The sequence below is a fragment of the Argopecten irradians genome, chromosome 9 (genome assembly GCF_041381155.1).
Source record: "Argopecten irradians isolate NY chromosome 9, Ai_NY, whole genome shotgun sequence".
NCBI classification, from domain to species: domain Eukaryota; kingdom Metazoa; phylum Mollusca; class Bivalvia; order Pectinida; family Pectinidae; genus Argopecten; species Argopecten irradians.
In genome coordinates this window covers 9,409,100-9,426,399 of record NC_091142.1, presented here as the reverse complement: position 1 = coordinate 9,426,399, position 17,300 = coordinate 9,409,100, and the positions used below count along the sequence as shown (strand labels likewise).

General features: G+C 39.4%; 1 protein-coding gene across 2 annotated transcripts in view; it reads left to right on the top strand.

The window, feature by feature from the left end:
* The window catches only part of LOC138331372 (profilin-like), a 32,691-nt gene extending 26,249 nt beyond the window's left edge, over positions 1-6,442 (top strand). For both annotated transcript variants that reach the window (XM_069278943.1, XM_069278944.1), the window contains one exon: positions 3,891-6,442. In XM_069278943.1, the coding sequence (XP_069135044.1) occupies positions 3,903-4,325 (423 nt within the window). In that variant the 5' untranslated portion in view covers positions 3,891-3,902 and the 3' untranslated portion in view covers positions 4,326-6,442. The remainder of the gene's footprint in view (positions 1-3,890) is intronic.
* Positions 6,443-17,300: the final 10,858 nt, after the last annotated feature.

Below are 17,300 nucleotides of genomic sequence, written 5' to 3'. Positions count from 1 at the left end.
GTGTGTTCCAGATACACGTTACAATGCCATATCCATACCCAATACTGAGTTTGTGTGTTTTAAGATACACGTAACAATGTCAATGTCCATACCCAATACTGAGTTTGTATGTTCCTGATACACATTACAATGTCTTGCCCATACCCAATACTGAGGTTGTGTGTTCCAGATACACGTAACAATGTCATGTCCATACCCAATACTGAGTTTGTATGTTTCCAGATACACGTTACAATGTCATGTCCATACCCAATACTGAGTTTGTGTGTTTAAGATACACGTTAACAATGTCATGTCCATACCCAATACTGAGTTTGTATGTTCCAGATACACGTAACAGTGTCTTGTCCATACCCAATACTGAGTTTGCATGTTCCAGATACACGTTACAATGTCTTTTCCATACCAAAATAATGAGTCTGTATGTGTTCCAGATACACGTACAGTTACATGTCTTGTCCATACCCAATACTGAGTTTGTATGTTCCAGATACACGTTACAATGTCTTGTCCATACCCAATACTGAGTTTGTGTGTTTAAGATACACGTGACAGTGTCTTTTTCCATACCCAATACTGAGTTTGCATGTTTAAGATACACGTTACAATGTCTTTTTCATACCCAATACTGAGTTTGTGTGTTTCAGATACACGTTACAATGTCTTGTCCATACCCAATACTGAGTTTGTATGTTTCAGATACACGTAACAGTGTCTTGTCCATACCCAATACTGAGTTTGTATGTTCCAGATACACGTTACAATGTCTTGTCCATACCCAATACTGAGTTTGTATGTTCCAGATACACGTTACAATGTCATGTCCATACCCAATACTGAGTTTGTGTGTTTCAGATACACGTTACAATGTCTTGTCCATACCCAATACTGAGTTTGTATGTTCCAGATACACGTTACAATGTCTTGTCCATACCCAATACTGAGTTTGTATGTTCCAGATACACGTTACAATGTCATGTCCATACCCAATACTGAGTTTGTGTGTTTAAGATACACGTTACAATGTCATGTCCATACCCAATACTGAGTTTGTATGTTCCAGATACACGTTACAATGTCATGTCCATACCCAATACTGAGTTTGTGTGTTTCAGATACACGTTACAATGTCTTGTCCATACCCAATACTAAGTTTGTATGTTTCAGATACACGTTACAATGTCATGTCCATACCCAATACTGAGTTTGTGTGTTTAAGATACACGTTACAATGTCATGTCCATACCCAATACTGAGTTTGTATGTTCCAGATACACGTTACAATGTCATGTCCATACCCAATACTGAGTTTGTGTGTTCCAGATACACGTTACAATGTCATGTCCATACCCAATACTGAGTTTGTGTGTTCCAGATACACGTTACAATGTCATGTCCATACCCAATACTGAGTTTGTGTGTTTCAGATACACGTTACAATGTCATGTCCATACCCAATACTGAGTTTGTGTGTTCCAGATACACGTTACAATGTCATGTCCATACCCAATACTGAGTTTGTATGTTCCAGATACACGTTACAATGTCATGTCCATACCCAATACTGAGTTTGTGTGTTCCAGATACACGTTAACAATGTCATGTCCATACCCAATACTGAGTTTGTATGTTCCAGATACACGTTAACAATGTCATGTCCATACCCAATACTGAGTTTGTGTGTTTAAGATACACGTAACAATGTCTTGTCCATACCCAATACTGAGTTTGTATGTTCCAGATACACGTAACAGTGTCTTTTCCATACCCAATACTGAGTTTGTATGTTCCAGATACACGTTACAATGTCTTGTCCATACCCAATACTGAGTTTGTATGTTCCAGATACACGTTACAATGTCTTGTCCATACCCAATACTGAGTTTGTATGTTCCAGATACACGTTACAATGTCTTGTCCATACCCAATACTGAGTTTGTATGTTTAAGATACACGTGACAGTGTCTTTTTCATACCCAATACTTGAGATTTACAATGTATTGTTCATACCAATTTGAGTTTGGTGTTAGATACACGTGACAGTGTCTTTTCATACCCAATACTGAGTTTGCATGTTTGAGATACACGTTATTATGTCTTTTCCATACCCAATACTGAGTTTGTGTGTTCCAGATACACGTTACAATGCAATGTCTTGTCTATACCCAATTCTGAGTTTGTATGTTCCAGATACACGTTACAATGTCATGTCCATATTCCCAATACTGAGTTTGTATATTTCAGATACACGTAACAGTGTCTTGTCCATACCCAATACTGAGTTTGTATGTTCCAGATACACGTTACAATGTCTTTTCCATACCCAATACTGAGTTTTTATGTTCCAGATACACGTTACAATGTCTTGTCCATACCCAATACTGAGGTTGTGTGTTTCAGATGCACGTTACAATGTCTTATCCATACCAAATACTGAGTTTGCATTTTTAAGATACACGTGACAGTGTCTTTTTCATACCCATACTGAGTTTGTATGTTCCAGATACACGTTACAATGTCTTTTCCATACCAAATACTGAGTTTGTGTGTTTAAGATACACGTGACAGTGTCTTTTTCATACCCATACTGAGTTTGCATGTTTGAGATACACGTTACAATGTCTTGTCCATACCCAATACTGAGGTTGTGTGTTCCAGATACACGTAACAGTGTCTTGTCCATACTCAATACTGAGTTTGTGTGTTTCAGATACACGTTACAATGTCATGTCCATTCCCAATACTGAGTTTGTATGTTCCAGATACACGTTACAATGCCATGTCCATACCCAATACTGAGTTTGTGTGTTCCAGATACACGTTACAATGTCTTGTCCATACCTAATACTTAGTTTGTGTGTTCCAGATACACGTTACAATGTCATGTCCATACCCAATACTGAGTTTGTGTGTTCCAGATACACGTTACAATGTCATGTCCATACCCAATACTGAGTTTGTGTGTTCCAGATACACGTTACAATGCCATGTCCATACCCAATACTGAGTTTGTGTGTTCCAGATACACGTTACAATGTCATGTCCATACCCAATACTGAGTTTGTGTGTTTAAGATACACGTTACAATGTCATGTCCATACCCAATACTGAGTTTGTGTGTTCCAGATACACGTAACAGTGTCTTGTCCATACTCAATACTGAGTTTGTATGTTCCAGATACACGTAACAGTGTCTTGTCCATACCTATACGGAGTTTGTATGTTCCAGATACACGTTACAATGTCTTGTCCATACCCAATACTGAGTTTGTGTGTTCCAGATACACGTTACAATGTCATGTCCATACCCAATACTGAGTTTGTATGTTCCAGATACACGTTACAATGCCATGTCCATACCCAATACTGAGTTTGTGTGTTCCAGATACACGTTACAATGTCATCTTCATACCCAATACCGAGTTTGTGTGTTTCAGATACACGTTACAATGTATTGTTCATACCCAATTCTGAGTTTGTGTGTTTCAGATACACGTTACAATGTATTGTTCATACCCAATACTGAGTTTGTGTGTTTCAGATACACGTTACAATGTCATTTCCATACCCAATACTGAGTTTGTGTATATCAGATATATGTTACAATGTCTTTTCCATACTTGATTCCGAGTTTGTGTGTTTCAGAAACACGTTACAATGTCTTACTGTAATTGTCCATACCTAATATCGAGTTTGTATGTTTCAGATACACGTTACAATGTCATTACTAATACCGAGTTTGTATATTTCAGATACACATTACAATGTCATAACTAATACCGAGTTTGTATATTTCAGATACACATTACAATGTCATAACTAATACCGAGTTTGTATATTTCAGATACACATTACAATGTCATAACTAATACCGAGTTTATATATTTCAGATACACGTTACAATGTCTTGGGATTCCTACATCGATAACTTGAGAGCCTACAGTAAGGACAGCGCTGGTGGTATAAATGCTGACCGGGTCTGCATTATAGGTCTGGACGGCGCCGCGAAGTGGACGACAGATGACCACCCAAATGCTTGCAGGGCAACTCCAGATGAGTGTTCAAACATTGCCAAGGCTTTTAGAGGCAAGGATTTCACACCATTCCAGGCTGGCGGCATATACCTAGAGGGAATAAAATATCAATTTCTGAGAGAAGAGGACAACAAAGTTGTGATGGCGAAAAAGAAGGACATGGGATCTATAACAATGCAAGCTTCTAAAACGGCGGTGGTCATTGGTCATTGTCCGGAGGGCGGTCAACAGGGCAGTCTGAACAAAGGAGTGACCGCCATCGCGGATTACTTGGAGAATTTAAATATGTGACGTCATCGAACTCGTGCTTAGACTGCTTCATTGCGAACAAGGGAGGGAATAGGAAGAGCCAACTATACTATGAATTATGGGAGATATTTACTAGACGCCAAAGCACAAAATTTAGGTAACTGATGCCATTGGACAATTTTTATCACATGATATACTTCTAGTGATCTGTGCATGGTTAAAGTAGTAGTATGTCATTGGATAAAATGTGATCATCCCGACCAATCAAAGTTCTGCTGTCAAAATAGTGATCAAATGAAATCCCCAGTTTATGACCAATGAACTACCGCCTTACAATGACTAAGATGACGTCATCGATATCTACCAGAACGTGTAATCAACAGAATAGTTTCAGAAGTCGATCAAACATCCCGCGATTTATAACAGCAAGAAAGAAAAAAAGGTGTGAAATTCATTATTTTATGCAAATGACTGACACGAAACTGTAGCTTTTAAAATGTCACATACCATATACGGATCTTTAAAGTGTTGTAAGTTCTCTGTGAGGGTTTCTCGCCTGTTCCCCATTGTCTACCGTAGTTAGCTAGATGTCATGTTCAGATTATCATCAAATAAATTTAGTATCATGATAGTTATGTAGTTATGTACTAACAAAAACCGTTAGATTATGTATGTATGCCAGTAATTACACATTTACCATGATCACCGTAATTAGCGCCCCTCCCCTTTACTCTCCCCTCCCCTACCCCCCCCCCCCCCTGTACGCGCCCCTTATCTATCTATAATTGCCACCCCTACACTCATCCCTCCCCTATTATCGCCCATCCCCTACTCCTCCCTGTACGCGCCCCTTACCTATAATTGCCACCCCCTATACTCATCCCTCCCCTATTATCGCCCATCCCCTACCCCCCCTTACGCGCCCCTTACCTATAATTGCCACCCCCCTATACTCATCCCTCCCCTATTATCGCCCATCCCCTACTTCCCTTTACGTGCCCCTTACCTATAATTGCCACTCCCCTATACTCATCCCTCCCCTATTATCGCCCATCCCCTACTCCCCCTTTACTCGCCCCCTACCTGTAATTGTCACTTCCCTATAAGTATCCCTCTACTTATAAATGTCCCTCCCCATAAGCCTTTCCTTATAAGCCCCTCCCCAATACGTACGTTTCCCTATAAGACCCTTCCGTAGAGAGCCCCTCCTCTAGCCCCTCCCGATATAAGTGCTCTCCCCTATAAAGACCCAATAAATATGCCCCTTCCTCATATTAAACGCCCCTAATGTGTACGCTTTTAAAACCATCAGTGCCCATCCACATATAAAACGCTCCTGTAGAATGAACATTTTCTCCAAGTAGTGGCCTCCCCTAGCGGCTTTCTCCTCAAGAACTGCAATAACTTATTAGTACCACTCCGTTTTAAATCCCCTTTTTAGTCATTTTCTCCATAACATATACGACATATTGGAAGGGGGGTGTCCAGGTCCAGATTGACCACACCTCCCCTTAGTGACAATATTGGTATTAGCTGACCACAACTATTCTATACCAATGAACTTTCTAGAATAGAATATCTACTGCACTTTTATCCAATATCACGGTAAAATGCATGGCAATTTAACTAAAGGACAAAAAAGCTAAATATTTCCCCAAATTAATCTTATTTTCATGTCAAATTTATGTGAATATCAGGTCAAGCTCATTTTAGGTGAAAGTATCCTGAAGAGGTTTTGTCCGTGAAGGCGACAATCAAGTCCAATTTGTTTGCGCCCTGGGCGTTAATTACGGTAATTCGGTACAATGGAATTCAATATGCTTACTCGATGTTAGCGTTAGCATTCCTCCATTTTATTGGCAGGGTTACTCATTTTAAATATTGAAAAGGTAACTCAAGAGATTTTGTAATTTTCAGGATTTCCCGAATTGATGGAAGTTCTCTTCAGTTTGCTCTATGAAGACATTGTTTAGGGTATAATGGTTTTAATGATAGATACAATGTAGATATAACCGTCGTATGCATGAGTTAGCGCGTGAATCTGCTGGTCAGTGTTGTAATGGTCAGTCTTAAGGTCAAGGTCACTAGAATATAGAGCATACGATGCACGGCGATAAGTTATGCTTATGAGAAATAAATACAATCGGCGACAGAAGAAAGCATTGTTTTTAATTTTGTATTTTCAATTACATGTTGACCAATTCAAATGCAACATTGATAGTTTGTTGGTGAAGAACAGCACGAATCACCATTTTCTGTTACCATCCATTCCGAAATCATTCAGGGTCAAGGTAACTGCTGTCAGACGTATGGTCAAACAGGGTCGAATCTCACTGCTGTTTTGTATGTCATGATGTCTTGCAGAATCAAGGTCAGTGACATACAGGGTCAAGGTCAGTGTCATACAGGATCAAAGTTAATATAAGAGTGTTGTTCACACGTGGTACAATACAGGGTCAAGGTCAGTGTCATACTGGATAAAGGTCAGTATTAGAGTGTTGTTCACGCGTGGTACAATACAGGGTCAAAGTCAGTGTCATGCTGGATAAAGGTCAGTATTAGAGTGTTGTTCACATGTGGTACAATACAGGGTCAAGGTCAGTGTCATACTGGATAAAGGTCAGTATTAGAGTGTTGTTCACACGTAGTGCAATACAGGGTCAAGGTCAGTATCATACTGGATCAAAGTCAATATTAGAGTGTTTTTCACACGTAGTGCAATACAGGGTCAAGATCATTGTCATACAGGGTCAAAGTCAGTGTCATACATGGTCAAGGTCAGCGTCTTACAGGATAAAGGTCAGTATTAGGTGTTGTTCACAAGAAGTGAAATACAGGTTCAAAGTCATTGTTATACAGGTTCAAGGTTATGACATTGTCATACAGGGTCAAGGTCATTGTCAAACATGGTCAAGGTCATTGTCATACATGGTCAAGGTCATGGTCATAAAGGGTCAATGTCAGTGCCAGAATATGTCAGTATTAGAGTGGTGTTCACACGTAGTGTCATACAGGGTCTAGATCAGGGTTATACAGGATCAAGGTCAGTATAAGAGTGTTGTCCACATGAAGTTTAATACTGGGCCAAGGTCAGTATTAAAGTGTTGTCCACACGTAGTCACATACAGGGTTAATAACAGTTTCATACAGAGTCAAGGTAATTGCCATTCAGGGTCAAGGTCAGTGTCATACAGGGTCAAGGTCAGTAATAGAGTACGTGCAGTGTTACCAATGTGGTTTTGTTATATCATATAGAGTGTTATAGAAGGTCAAGGTCATTACCGTTATATCACATATGGTGTTATGTTAGGGTCACAATATTGCATATTTTAGAGTTATTCCTTTATGGGTATTTAATTGTGACGTCATTATTTATGACTGAATCACACATCTTAAAGTATGACGCTCGCAAACAAATGACGTCAACATCGATATCTACCCGCAAAAGGCATATAATTATGTAATATGCAAATACAGAGTAACATACGTATCATTTTATAAAGATCAAGGTTATGTTGAAAATATCAGAAATCCAGGTAATAACCGCATATGTATAGGTTACCACAGGTGTGTTAGGATAAGTCCGTTTTATATACATTGTATGTTCTTATGTGTATCCTAGTATCCATAGATGATAAATCTTACGTCTACTTACTGTGTAAAAGAGAAAGAAGAGTGACCAAAACATGCGAGTGGGGCGAAAAGAGTCATTCTTAGTCTTCACCTAGACCCAAAACAGTGTATTTTGAAGTGTTTTTTGGCAAGGGCTGTGGAACGCTATAATTAACGCTATAATTAAATCTTGTGAGAATTCAGCTGAATTGCATCAATGGCATAGCCATTCAATTAACCTACATATTACCTATAATATTGTTATTACTGTACGAGGACAGTTTAAAGAAGCGTTCATGCTATTAATTCGGGAAGGTTTGATTATAACTAGTGCCAAACCATTCGGGGAAGCTGTAGAATAGTCGGGGAATTCCTACATATACGTCACAGCTATCTTTATGGCTAGACTTCCGTGTCTACCAAACACTGAGTTGGATCGCTAGGAATTTCGGAGTTTTACCATTAAGAAACATGCGGCTATTACAACTGTTTGTGGTTGAACTCTGAGTGAGGAATGAAGGTAATTAGAGGAGTAGGGCAGAGATCGGAGTCTGATAAGGAAGCCATTCATCTGGGAGACTAGGGATAGTAAATATGAGAATTAGTTAAAAAACGTTCTCGACATAGGATGACGCGGGGATTTAGTTAGGGGACCTGAGTAATATTTAAAGGTTGGGCCTCAGTATGGGGAAGAGTGATGGAGGGGGTTGTTTGTCCGAATGAGAGTCATAACTTTAAAATGCAAGTGAAAGAAGTAATCGTGTGTAACTGAGGGTAGGGGTAGTGGTCACAAGAGTGATGTAATGGAATTGATTGGGGGTAGGGGTGTTGGGAGGGGGAAATTGAAAGGTAGAGGGGGTTAATAGGGGAAAGGGTTGGTAAGAGGTTGGGGCAGATAGGGGAGGAAGTTGGGGTTGATAGAGGGAGGGGGTTGATAGGGGCTGCCAGATGTGTTTATGATAACACACCAACACGATATGTACATTAGTCTCTCTGTCAGGATATCTTTGTGTGGCCAGAAAGTTTAACACATTACTCACGCTCTAACGGAGCAGATAGCACAAGTCATCCCCTTACCCTGGGGTCGTGTGCATCCCCCTCCCCACTCCCTCGTGCTGCTAAACTGCTTGATATATACCTACTCATCCCTGATCACCATCGTTTCACTAGCTGATACGCACCCAGATATGTTGTATGTATAAAATGTATATTGTGTGTGTAAGTGTGTGGCCTAGATTCGCCGAGCTCGAGGGACTCGATCATTTATTTACGTCATAGTAACAAAGGAGGTCGGAGATGTCGAATACCTCAGAAACGTCAAATGGTTGTCATAGCGTCAGTCTGGTCTAGCGTCCGGTGGTGTGGTGTTCGAGTCTCAGTGTGCCTTTGTTTTAGCCTGGATGTTATCTTATGGTGTGTGTGGTTATGTCTCTGATTCTCTTCACACTTTTCTGTACTTCTGTTAAAATGTAATAAGTTGTATCATCCCCGATCTCCAGGGGTTACTATCACTGTCATTATCATTCTCGATACTCCACGGTATACTATCACAATCATTGTTGAGAAGTATCATCCTCGATAGTGTAGGTGCTACTTTCACTGCCATAAACCTCAATAGTCCAGGGGTTATTATCACTGTCATAAACCTCGATACTCCAGGGGTTACTATCACCGCTATAAACCTCGATAGTCCAGGGGTTACTATGACTGTCATAAACCTCGATTATCCAGGGGTTACTATCACCGTCATAAACCTCGATTATCCAGGGGTTACTATCACCGTCATAAGCCTCGATAGTCCAGGGGTTACTATCACCGTCATAAACCTCGATACCCCAGGGGTTACTATCACTGTCATTAATCAGGAGTCTCGTCCTCGGTCCGGGAGTTGCAGTTACTGTCACTATGCCCCTAGAGTACCGATGAGGCACAAGACTATTGAATCGTGTCCGATACTTCCCCCTCTACCCCCGTCCTTTGAATGGACAGCATGTGTGACGTTAGTTATGTGTCTCATTGGATTGGCGTCATGAGGGACGGATATACAAGTGTCTGTTAATGTGGTGTACAGCCCAGGTGTTAGATGTCACAGTATAGACACATTCTTGGCATTCAACCAACCGGAGCAGCGATATTACAACTGAATCCTTCTAAGGTTGTAAATGTCTGTCGTTATTATAAACGAGGTTCATTATTAGATTTCACAGCCACACATAGATATCATTAAAGTAATAATTATATGTAGTTTGTTACAGCAAGTTACAAATTTAGGTTGAACGATTACGGAAAAGACAGGGAATACAATCAATCGAATCCCCTCGGAGAAATTTCCGGCAATCTTCGGAAATTACTTGACGGAAATTACTCGGAGATGTCGCGATTGGGAATGCACCGAGGCTCGGCCAGCAACTGTGTACAGACTTAACAAGGTCAAGGTCATATCACATGACCTTGACTGTCAGTCCTTTATCTGTGGTGGTCATCTTTAAGTCAATCATGTAAAATATATATTTCTCTCTCGGGGATGGAGCACGCTCTATACGAGAGTGTAGTGACCTGGTATGAACATAATAACTCGCCCATGAGCCTATAAGACCTTTTATTTACATTCGTACACTGTATACACATATAATGTAGTAAAGCCATATAGGGATATGGATTATATAGTCTGGTGTACTACACAGCTTTTATATACCTATGTAAGATATATTACAAATGTACACGCGGTATAAAAGTGCATTGATACGTCACTGTTAGTACACAACATTCCTAAGAGGAGATCAGATAATTTTACTGACGACGAAATTCGCTGTGAATGCAGTTTACACAATACATACATAGCAGTGGGTGTTTAGGAAATATGGATTTTACACCTAGCAGTGGAGAAGACATATTGTATCATGCACACAAAAAATATTTCCTTTTGAAGTTATGTAAGGTTTTATTATCACGAATACCCCGCGAAGTAACGATCCGGACGTAGTGTAGATATAGGGAAGTATTCTATACAAGGTACATTATATACTCAGAGCTAGGGGGCGTATCTACAAACACACACGTCCACAAAAATACCGAACTATTTACTCTCAGACGAAGTTATATTTAGGTTTTATCTAACTTCATCTACACACAACTCCGTAGTACATTCCATCAAACACAACCTCTCATGACCACTTTCTGTAGTGCAGCATCGAATCAGAAATACCTTTCCACACAGTCCCCGAATTGTGAACTTGCATTCTGGCACAACCCGCTTGTGATTAATACATTCCTACATGACCCCTCCTGAGACCACCGACACGACCATTATGTATACGTACTGACTGTAATTGGTTGATAAGCAGTAAAATTGGTATAATAACGTACGCTTCTAAGCCGACAGAACACTGAGTTGAGTCAGTAAGACAAAGTCCAGTAATAGATGGAGTCATGTAGACGTTAAAGAAGATGTGATCTTTGGCTGGCTTAGAGATTAATTATGATGATTATTATGATGATGATGTTGATGATGATGATGATGATGATGATGATGATGATGATGATGATGATGTTGTTATTTGTTGTTGTCGACGATGACGACAGCGACGACGACGATGATAATGATGATGATGATGATGATGATGATGATGATGATGATGATGATGATGATGATGATGATGATGATGATGATGATGATGATGATGATGATGATGATGATGATGTTATTTGTTGTTGATGATGATGATGATGATGATGATGATGATGATGATGATGATGATGATGATGATGATGATGATGATGATGATGATGATGATGATGATGATGATGATGATGATGATGATGATGATGATGATGATGATGATGATGATGATGATGATGATGATGATGATGATGATGATGATGATGATGATGATGATGATGATGATGATGATGATGATGACGATGACGATGACGACGACGACGATGATCGATGCTGTTGTTTAATAAAATTATTTGTTGTTGTCGACGATGACGTCGTTGAAGTGACAAGGAAATTATGGATGAGGATGCTATTGATGAGAACGATGACAAGCGCAAAGGAGGTTGACGATGAAGTATATGGGAAGAATGAAAATGATGAGGAGGAGGATAGGAACGGCGACGATGACGTTTATAAGAAGGAGTATGCCGAGTGGAGGGGGGAAGAGGAGGAGGGGTTTCCTCGACTATGAATCAGTCATAAAATTGAAGGCTATGGTTAACCTCGAGGTCTGATGAAAAGACTCGCTAGAATATAAACACACTTAAGATTTAGCATCGATATCCATTAACTTGCTTATCTGGTGATATTTATTTCACACGAATGCACCCCCTCCTGTCTCCTCCGACAGACGGCAGCTCAGTTTACTTCACACCATCAAATATTACATTTGTTTACTGAAATTTATGTCTATGCTAAGAATTATTAACAGGTACTTATGTATATACATGTATATTCCTTGACTCACATATTTAGTTCATATTTCGAACACGTTTCCACTTTCATAAATTTAAAAGCTTTTCGCAATGACGGGAAAAACAAAATGAAGGAATCGATTACCATTCACATTTTGATATCGGAAACGCCATTGTATTTGTAAAGGGAATAAATATTCTACCACAATAGGTGGTGTTATTCGTTTATTTGGCGGGAGGTGGTGTTATTCGTTTATTTGGCGGGAGGAGACATATACATTGTCTGAATATTGAATCAATTTCATCAAATTTTATTTCATACAAAATTTGAAAAGGGATCAAACAACAGTCTAAGCCTATACAGCTTCTCTCCGAAGTGTAGAATAAATGAGGTACTTGTTTCTGACCACCGTAACTGACCACAGAAGTGACCATTGTTAATGATGAGTTTCAGGAACCTCCACATGAACGTTTGTCACTAGCTTCTATATGTATCTATCTATATACTCCTGTAGTTATCAAACCGATAACTATCGACAACGGCTTTGATGACGTTGATAGACATTCCTTCTACTTTACTCGCGTTACAACCAGCAAAACCACTTAAAATGTACCCACTGATGTATATATGTATGTACGTAATATTTAAACTGGTATAATTCAAGTGCATGTAACATTCCTCCCACAATTGCCGTTCCTTGAATATATCTCTGAAGTCTGGAGTGGAACTTTTCGCTATAAACACGTTTCATTTAAGTTTTACGCTGAATAATTAACGTTCGAGGAGATATTTTTTGAAACCACAAAATCAGGAGCCAAGGTTATTTACGGACGACCTGCTTCCCTGTATATGTTTGTGTAGTGGATGTGCTGTTGGGTCTCTTTGTGATAGTGGTGTCCATTTTATAGTGCTATCTCACTGAAGTGTAGAGCCGAAGAGTTTTAGAAACAAAACAACCGACAACCGGAAAACGAGTCGTCCCAGTTCCTTTATACGCTAAACAGGGGCATAACCTACTGCTTTTAGAGACTATGATATGTCTCTGCCAAGAAGTTGGGATTAGAAGAAAGTCAGTTAGGAAGAATAGAAAAGAAAATATCCCAAATATAGTCCAATGTTTACGTCATACAATATACAATAGCATGTATAATCTGAAAGTAATTGACATTTTATTCCAATATAACGCCATAAACTTCAGTAGTATTAGACCACAGGATGACATTTCAGAGGGATTGCACTTTAAAGCTTTAAAGTAACTAAAGTCTGCCCCAAGCCGGGTTCTGTTGTTGATTGTATTGACCAAGAACGATGTCTCGTCCCAACAAACAGACACATACACTAAAAAGCTATTTACCTCCGGTGTCTCAGCTGCTTTAGAAGTTTTCCTGAATTATTCAAATCTATATTTATGTCAGGAAACAGCTGTTGTTCACATAAAGCATAACACGTCACACAAATAATGCTCAACCTAGATATAACTAGTTAGGAGAGGTAATTCACTGTGATTCCTGACAAAGGGACAGGGGAGATAACTCTCCTATCTACGTCATTGGATGAGGTAATTCCTGTGTTCTGTTTGATCAAGAGGAGATAATCCATTTTTATAGCTGACAAAGGGGAGGTAACACAATGTTCTATATGGTATGTAAGAGAAAATACATCGTTTTTTACCAGGGTTTATTATTTTATTGTGGGGGAGTTAGAGATAATCCACCTGGGTTCATTATACGGATCTTTGATCGGGGAGATAATCAGGGGATCTGTATGATCAGGGGAGATAATCCACTGGGTTCTACCTTATACGGATCTGTATGACCAGGGGAGATAATCCACTTGGTTCTACCTTTATACGGATCTGTATGATCAGGGGAGATAATTCACTGGGTTCTACCTTATACGGATCTGTATGATCAGGGGAGATAATCCACTGGGTTCTACCTTATACGGATCTGTATGATCAGGGGAGATAATCCACTTGGTTCTATCTTATACGGATTTATATGGTCAGAGGAGATAATGTCTTTACCTGATCAGAGGAGATAATTCTGACAAGGGGAGAAAATCCAGGGTGTTCTACATAGGGTTAACTGACCATACTGTATTAATATTCATTTAAATCAATTTAATTAAGTGTTTTTACAATCCTTAAGTATCTCGACCGATATCAACCGATATAGTTACATTGCTTTACAGGACTTAGATGTCGTGTAGGCTAAATCAATGTTGTATACAAAATCCAGATATGAAAGTATTGAGCGAGCAGTGGCCATATTCAGCCGCCCATATGTTCAAATGTAACAAATGTACAAATGTTATGTGCTAAAATGACAGACAGCCGTACATTATTCACGGTCCCTAGACTCACCTTTGGAATCAGGTGTAAGATGATTTAAATAGCCTCCGCATGACCACGTAAATCTCTTAAAACATCAATTTTAACCTTTTATTAAACCCTACGTGATATTGAGCACGAATAAGGTCAAAGACGGAGTATATTACAACTAGGAGTTTAATATCGCCTAGCTCTACATAACAGTTGTATACTAATAATACGTATATCTACAGTACTACACGGCGATAAAGTGTTATACGGGGTTGTTATCGGATATCGACAGTAAATGATAAAGTATAATTCCTTGATACGACGGATGACATTGTAGCAAGGTTAACAGATAAAGTTCATGTATAATCCTTAAAATTTAAAACTTAATATTGATCCTGAGGAGCTCTGTACATGCTTATATTTCTTTTTTTTGTTTGTTTGATTAATTAACGCCCTATTAATTAACAACCAGAGTCAATGGTGGCCTCCCGTGTATACGGTGTGTAGTGTGTATGAAGTTACATGTTTATACATGAGCTAATTATAAGGTATGGTAACACTATCGTCTGTTTGAATATACTTCATGTACATATAATTTCAGTAATGTTGAATTTCAACATTTTGCGGTACTAACATCATATAGGCTCGGCGAGCCTCGTTCTGATCACAGGGATCTGAGAATTAGTTACAGAGTATATAATCATGGACCCACCAGAGTGCCCTAAGACCGTTTTTAGACGTTTTAGAGCTCTAGATAAAAAACCGATAAAAATAATACTCTACATGGTACTATATACGAGAAGGGTGGCAAGACTTAGGCTCCAAATTTCTAACCCGCCTACCTTTAACGGCTATATAAACACATTGCTAGTATATCGTCATAAAAACGGTTACCACCGTTGGAAAGAGCGATAATTTTCCTTTCGAAATCATCCTACACATCTGTACAAAGTGCCGTCATTAAGACGATATAAGCCCCATTATGACAAACACCTTGAACGGCAGCTAATTAATATTCAAGGTGGCCGATCCGGATAAAATATGCATGAGCTAGGCCTATGCTCCAATCTCATTGGCTGGCTATATATAAAGGCTCTCTTCTCGGGACGCGTCGTAGTTTATCTAGAGACACATCGAAAAAAGAAGATTGTGGGTAGGCGGGTTAGAAATTTGGAGCCTTAGTCTTGCCACCCTTCTCGTATATAGTACCATGTAGAGTATGATTTTTAACGTTTATCTAGAGCTCTAACACGTCTAATATTGGTCTTAGGGCACTCTGGTGGGTCCATGATTATATAATCTGTAACTAATTCTCAGATCCCTGTGGTTCTGATTGCATACTTTCTCAACTTAGCCCCTCTCTTTAAGCCAGCTTTACAAACAGCTTAGACAAACCAAATTAAATTTGTGTTGTAGTTTTAAATAACTTAACATGACAATTTCAGCCTATAAATTAAGATCTAAGTCGACATTTGAATATCATATAATATATTTAGACCGTAAATATTCACCGACATCCAGGTATATAATTGACATATTTCATCCGGACATATAGCAATTGACTTTCAGACTCTGAATAGCAAATTAAATCTTCTTTCCTCCTAAACATTTATTGGGAGAGAAATTATCTGATAATATAAATGTATGTATTTACATATGCGATACACGATTAGGAAAGTCAATAAATATACAACCACCCAAAGATAAATGATAACAAAAATAAACCCAAGATATATCGCCTGAAGTGATCAGGTTATTAAATCTACAGCACAATACAAGAGGTTTTTTCCTGAAATATATCCTGCTCAGCGACATTGAACTTGCAACATTTGTGTTTGTAGATTTCTGTCTGTTACATATATGTAAGAGGAAGAAGCTGGGGTAATTTTATATCGGCGATAGTACATATACATTTGCATTTTATATGTACACACACTTCCTCCCACATCGCCATGCATCCCAGCCCCGTGCCTCACCCAAACACCCCAATCCAACGTACCTTACCGGTACCCACACACTTCACACCCACACACCTACATATCACACCCCACATCCTATTTACACACTCTCCCTACCTGTATTTTGTATCGTCGACAGTATATATACTACTCTGTTCATCCCCACCCCCTCACACTTTATATCATATGTACAGCCCATCCCTTCACGATTACTATCATATGTACACCTCCACCCCCTCACACACTTACTATCATATGTACACCTCCACCCCCTCACACACTTACTATCATATGTACACCCCCACCCCCTCACACTTACTATCATATGTACACCTCCACCCCCTCACACTTACTATCATATGTACACCCCCACCCCCTCACACTTACTATCATATGTACACCCCACCCCCTCACACTTACTATCATATGTACACCTCCACCCCCTCACACTTACTATCATATGTACACCTCCACCCCCTCACACACTTACTATCATATGTACACCCCACCCCTCACACACTTACTATCATATGTACACCCCACCCCCTCACACCCTATCAATGTAACCCCCTCTCACACTTACTATCATATGTACACCCCACCCCTCTCACACTACTATCATATGTACACCCCACCCCCTCACACTTACTATCATATGTACACCCCACCCCTCACACACTTACTATCACATGTACACCCCACCCCTCACA